The 6,366-nt window shown below is 41.4% G+C and overlaps 1 protein-coding gene across 5 annotated transcripts in view; it reads left to right on the top strand.

Annotated features, from left to right (window-relative positions):
* The window catches only part of Dnah3 (dynein axonemal heavy chain 3), a 166,242-nt gene that overhangs the window by 50,613 nt on the left and 109,263 nt on the right, over positions 1–6,366 (top strand). For all 5 annotated transcript variants that reach the window (XR_007342671.1, XM_048789601.1, XM_048789600.1 and 2 more), the window contains exons 21-24: positions 677–791; positions 3,167–3,283; positions 4,276–4,455; positions 5,771–5,907. Coding sequence is in view for 4 of the 5 variants with exons in the window: in XM_048789601.1 (XP_048645558.1) it covers positions 677–791; positions 3,167–3,283; positions 4,276–4,455; positions 5,771–5,907 (549 nt within the window). In the remaining variant the exon portion in view is untranslated. The remainder of the gene's footprint in view (positions 1–676; positions 792–3,166; positions 3,284–4,275; positions 4,456–5,770; positions 5,908–6,366) is intronic.

Raw genomic sequence — 6,366 nt, 5'->3', positions numbered from 1 at the left:
CAGCACTAAAAAATGACAAAATCATGGAATTTGCAGGGAAATGGATGGCACTAGAGCAGATTATGATTAGTGAAGCTAGCCAATCCCTAAAAAACAAATACCAAATGTCTTCTTTGATATAATGAGAGCAAGTAAGAATAAAGCAGGGAGGAAGAGCAGGAAGAAAAGATTAACATTAAACAGATACATGAGGTGGGAGGGAAAGGGAGAGAAAAGGGAAATTGCATGGTAATGGAGGGAGATCCTCATTGTTATACAAAATTACATATAAGAGGTTGTGAGGGGAATGGGAAAATAAACAAGGAGAGAAATGAATTACAGTAGATGGGGTAGAGAGAGAAGATGGGAGGGGAGGGGAGGGGAGATAGTAGAGGAGGATAGGAAAGGTAGCAGAATACAACAGTTACTAATAGGGCATTATGTAAAAATGTAGATGTGTAACCGACGTGATTCTGCAATCTGTATTTGGGGTAAAATTGGGAGTTCAAAACCCACTTGAATCAAATGTATGAAATATGATATGTCAAGAGCTTTGTAATGTTTTGAACAACCAATAAAAAAAAAGAAAAGACCATAAAAAAAAACAAACAAAAAAAAAACTGAGTAGAGCTTTTTCCTTTGACATGTTTCTTGTGCTGCCTCCTGTTGACGTTGCTGTTGCGTGTTCTTTCTTTAGACTAGAGCCCATTGGTGCAGCTGCCAGTAAGGAATATTCCCTGGAGAAGAACTTGGAGAAAATGAAGTTAGACTGGATTAACATGACATTCAGCTTCGTGAAATACAGGGACACTGTGAGTCTCCATTAAACTGCAACCCCCTGAAAACAGCACCATTTATTATGGAGTGGATTACAGAGGTTACTCATTCAGAATTGCAACAGAACTCATGGAAGAATAATCCCTACATCTCGATTGTTTCCCCCTGTCTACACTCATCCTTCCTTTCAGACACCACTGGAGAGATGTGTTTTCAAATCAGAAAGGCCTTTTGATTTGGTGCAATAGGCATGCTCAGTGCAAAGGAAACGAGTAAGCCTCCTGAATTAGCATCTCCCAGGCAGGGCGCAAGTTGGCACACCTTTCTAATGCTCCCCTGGGTCCTCAGAAGCCTATTGGTGGTGGACAATGCCTAGAACTTCTCAAATCTTACTATATGCAGGAATCACCCAGCAATCTTGTTAAACTGCAGGTTCTGACTCCTGAGGTCTGGGGTGGGGCCTGAAGTTCTGTTGCTTTAACAAACTCTCAAATATATGCACAGAAGTTTGAATGGCAAGGATGTAGATTTCTCTCTTTTTCTCTGGCACTTGCAAATAACATTTGAGTTTGTACAGTGCATGGGGAGGTGCGTAAACCCAAAGAATCTATCTGCTCAGCTGTCTCAGGTCTGACTTGCTCTTGGGTAAGGAGGGCTACGGCTCTGTAAATCATGCTGGGAACAGGCTGATACTTGCTGCATACTGTTGGCAGTGTCGCCTGTGCTGGTAAACAACAGAATCACTCCTGCTTTAAAAATCCCACATTGATTCTTCCTGTCTTCTCCACCCTCAGAGTGCTTGGGCATCTGAACTTTTAAGGCACCTCTGATTTCACTAATATTCCAGGAAGATTGAGAACCAGAACCTTACTCCTATATCTTCCTTCCCCTTTAAGCTGCATCTTATCCTCCTGTGACTTCTCCCCCAGTTTTGTTCTAACAGTCATGATGCTTCAATTTCACACTTGGATAAGAACTATCAATGAGACAGTGGGAGTGAGGAGAGCTGGAGACACATGGTTCATCGCTGAGCCTCTTCTGGCAAGACAAGGGCCCTGTGGGTCCCAGGAACTTGGTGCTCCATGGACAGATTGGCTTAGATCCTGCTGTAGAGGCTGTTGGGCTGTGAACTTCAGCTAGGGAACCTGGGAGAAGCTGCATTGTTGCTGGCCCATGTTCAGTTTTTTACTGAAGTAGCTGTATCTACAGGACCAACAACAAAATGGGAATAAAGCTGTTTATTAATAGCTTTATTAATAGCTGGACATGCCTCCCAGTGCAGAGCTCCTGGTGAAGGGTAGATGAGAGAATATGTCCTAGGCCCATTTTAGCCACCCAGATGTAGGACTGAAAGAAATGGGAACAGACTCGCCAAAGGGGACAGACCCTATCAGTTTGTCACAATGTCTCAGGAGGAAAATTACCATTTACCTCTAAAGCACAGGAGCCTTTCATAGTAGTAAAATATGACCCATTAAATGTCTAGCACAGAGGTTCAGGGGGAATTTGGGGTCTAAATACCTTTACCATGGTAACCATGCACCAAAAAACAAACAAACAAACCCCAAAACATTTTGTTTATGAAATAATTAGCTCTAAACACTTAATAAGCATTTATGTCATAGGAGTTTATTTATGTCATAGATGTTTTTAAAATAATACATATAAATTGTAATAAAAATAATATTTGTATTATATGTTTACATGACCACAATAGTTACTTGGAGTTGCCCTGTGCATGAGTCTAGGCCTAACCAGTTAGACCAGCAGCTGATCCTACAGGAGGGAGAGGACAAGCAGGAAAGTGAGTGGACAGAGAAGAAGGAATGTGGGGAAGGGGACAAAAGTCTTCTTCCCCCAAGAGACTCTAGTTGCAAGTCTGGGATCAGACGGTATTTGTTTTCTGCAAAGCAGGTGCACAACAAATGGCTTTATAGACATTTTAGAGGAAGAACATAGAAATCCCATCTCCTGCAGACACAGATGCCTGTCCCACTGGAGTGCCATTCTGAGCCTTCAGGAATAAGCATTAACCAGAGATATGAAAAATTGTGCTCTATATGTGTAATAAGAATTATAATGCATTCCGCTGTCATATATAAATAAAAAATAAATTAAAAAGTTTTAAAAAATAGGGTAGGAGCAGGGAGCAGTGGCACACACTGGTAATCCCAGCAACTCCAGAGACTGAGGCAGGGGGATCATGAGTTCAAAGCCAGCTTCAGCAAAAGAGAGGAGCTAAGCAACTCAGTGAGACCCTGTCTCTAAATAAAATACAAAATAGGGCTTGGGATATGGCTCAGTGGTTGAGTGCTCCTGAGTTCAATCCCCATATCTACTCTAAAAATGGGGTAGGGACGGTTTGGGGGTCTGATGACTTTGACAGGGCAGGGTGTGTGTGTGTTTGCAGGATACAAGCATCCTGTGTGCAATTGATGACATTCAACTGCTCCTCGATGACCACGTGATAAAGACCCAGACCATGTGTGGCTCTGCATTCATCAAGCCAATAGAAGCAGAGTGCCGGGTAAGAGGAAATGGGGTTGCATGTGTTTTGACATTCCATTGGCTCTGGGTTTCTCCAAGGAAGGGGAAGTTTTTCAAGTTTAGTTAACAAATAACCTTACTTTCTCCTGAATGGAACAAAAAAAAAAAGGAAGGAAGAAAAAGAAAAACTGAAAGTGATAATGATACAAGTAACCATATGGCATGTTGAGTGGTTGTCTGCCAGAAGAAAAAGATGAGCTTTGAAATACACCAAATAAAAATATATTTGGAAAGTATCTTATGGGCTGTATTAACCTACAATATGAAGAACACGAGGGTAGGGGGTTGGCCTCCTTTGTTCATTTTTTGTAGAAAAGTGGCATAGGCCAAGGGTACAGACTCTGGAGCCAGACTGCCTGGTTTCAAATTCTGGCTCTGCCCCTTATTAGTCATGTGACCTTGTGCAAGTCAAATCATTGTCTTAGGTGGTTCACGCCTATAATCCTAGCAGTTCGGGAGGCTGAGGCAGGAGGATTGCAAGTTCAAAGCCAGCCTAAGAAACTGCAAGGCGCTAAACAACTCAATGAGACCCTCTAAATAAAATACAAAATAGGGATGTGGTTCGATGTTTGAGGGCCCCTGAGTTCAATCCCCAGTACCCGCCCCCCAAAATTGTTGTCTTAGTTTCTGCATCTGTAAATTGAGATTTTTAATAATACCTTCCTCATCAGGCTGTTGAATTAAATTGGATTGACATGAACAAAGCACTCTGGCCATCACAGATCATGGAGTAAGCATGCAGCTATGCTTAATGTGAGCTCCCATGAGGGCAGAAACTCTGGTGTGTTTCATTCATTGCTGTATCCACATTGCCTGGAAAAGTGACCAAAATATAAAGGACACTCAATAAGTATTTCTTAAAACAAGCAAGTGAGGGAAATAAGTGAATGATTCCGTCCATTTGTTCAGTTATGGAGCCTGTGGTGCAGAGTGGCAGGTCACTGATTCAGGTGCGGAATGTTAAATTCACAGAAATGGGAAGAAAAGCTTGTTCGTGTGCAGGAGAATTTGGATGCCTGGTTGAAATGCCAAGCCACTTGGCTGTACCTGGAACCCATCTTCAGTTCAGAGGACATTATCGCCCAGATGCCAGAAGAGGGCCGAAAATTTGGCATCGTGGATGGTTACTGGAAAACGCTTATGGCCCAAGCGGTAAGTTTTCCCCCAACACATTTCACTAACACGTCCGTTGAAACTATTAAGTAAATTGGGTTTTTTTTGCAAATTTGACATTTTTATGTCTTTGTTCTAAGTTACTAAAAATTCAAACATGGAAATATAGAGAGAGTAGTAACCTTGTGCTCCATAGAGGTAATTAGCAGTTTGCATTACATAACTATCATTTCTAATGAGATAAAAGATTTTGTTATATGATGATGATTTGATGGAATTTTTATATATTGAGAATCCTGTTAGAATTCAAAAAATTGCCTACATTGTTACTGTCATTTCACAAAAGTTTATGGGTTACCTATGATTATTCAAGCATTATATAGAGAATCAGAAAATACTTGAAAATGATATGATTTCTGCCTTTGTAGAATTCACTGTCTTGTGAGGAGACAAGCTTAAATAAATAAGGTCTATAATATACATGCAAATAGTGTTTGGAATACAGAAGAATGATTTAGTTGCCTGGAAACTCTAGGAGACCCTAAAGAGGTGACAATATAACAAAACCTTAAAGGATGACAGTTCAACTGAGTGTGCATGGTAATTGGGACATATCTTAAGAGGTCATACCTTGTTCGTTTTCTAAGTTAAGTGTGCTCAAACTGGGGTGCACTAACAAAAAGTGTATCTCAAGGGAATGTACCTGCCCTGTTTGCAGGAGTGAAATAAGTGGGAATTTATATGGCCCAGCCAATGGAACCAATTTTACATTAGTGAAGTTTGCTAGTTACAGAAACCCACTCCATAGCACAAACAAAAAGACCAGGTGATTGTCTCCTGAGACCCAAGGGCAGAAATTGCAGCACAGGCTCCCAAAGGTTGGACCTAGAACCCAGAAATTCAGAAATCCAGAAATACCCTTCCCCTACCTCTGACCTCTATTTCTCTTTCCATGCCTGCTTCAGTCTCTCTTGGCAGTCTGGCTTGCTTGAACACTTAATCACACCGCAGGAGGTGATCCTCACACAGATCCAAAGCTCCCTGATACAAGGGACCACCCAAAGCATAAAGTGTCATGGTCTGAATTCTAAACCCCTGGAAATTAGAAATTAATTGATTCACTTGGTTTCAAGTGCCCAATCCCTGCTCAGTCAACCATGAACAGAGAAATAAGATTAAATGAACATTTAACCCCCTGTGGATTTAGGAGGGAGATGAAAAAGCTGTTAACTGGGCAGGGGCCATAGTTGGTTGACAGGCTAGTCACACATTCATTTCCTCAACCAATCTCAGAATTCAGGAACCCCACAATGATTCTTGCCTTTTTTTTTTTTTTTTTTTGGTGAAAATCCAGGTGAAAGATCCCAGGGTTCTGATGGCAGCAGACCAGCCACGGATGACTGAGAGGCTTCAAGAAGCCAACATTCTACTGGAGGACCTCCAGAAAGGTCTAAATGATTACTTGGAGAAGAAGAGACTATTTTTCCCCAGGTATCCAGTATTCTCTTAATTGGAGTTATTCTCCAGAACCATGTTTAGGTAGAATGACATTTCTCATACTGAGATTACCTTTAACCAATCTATTCCATTTCCCAAGATACAGCTACTAGGAGTAAGTCATGTCTTCATGGTCATTATCTAAAATGAGGTTGAATGGTCATGGCGGGGGTGGGAGGGGTCAAATCCACACTTTGACCAGCAAGACTTGTCATTCCCCCCAGTTAAAGTGGTATACGAATGGGGATTAGAGCTTCATCTTTGGAGCTAAATAGACCTCTTTTGGAGTCCCAGCTTTTCCACTTAGTAGTCTTAAGACCTTCAGCAAATCTGAGTCTTTGGTTCTCAGCTAAAAAATCAGAATAGAATAATAATAGTGCTCTGACTTCATATATTCACTGTGCAATGAGCTGGTGTATGTAAATTAGATGTGCCTGAGAGAAGCCAACTGAT

Source organism: Marmota marmota, unplaced genomic scaffold, assembly GCF_001458135.2.
Source record: "Marmota marmota marmota unplaced genomic scaffold, marMar, whole genome shotgun sequence".
In the NCBI taxonomy this organism is placed as follows: Eukaryota; Metazoa; Chordata; class Mammalia; order Rodentia; family Sciuridae; genus Marmota; species Marmota marmota.
This window is presented reverse-complemented; position numbering and strand designations above follow the sequence as displayed.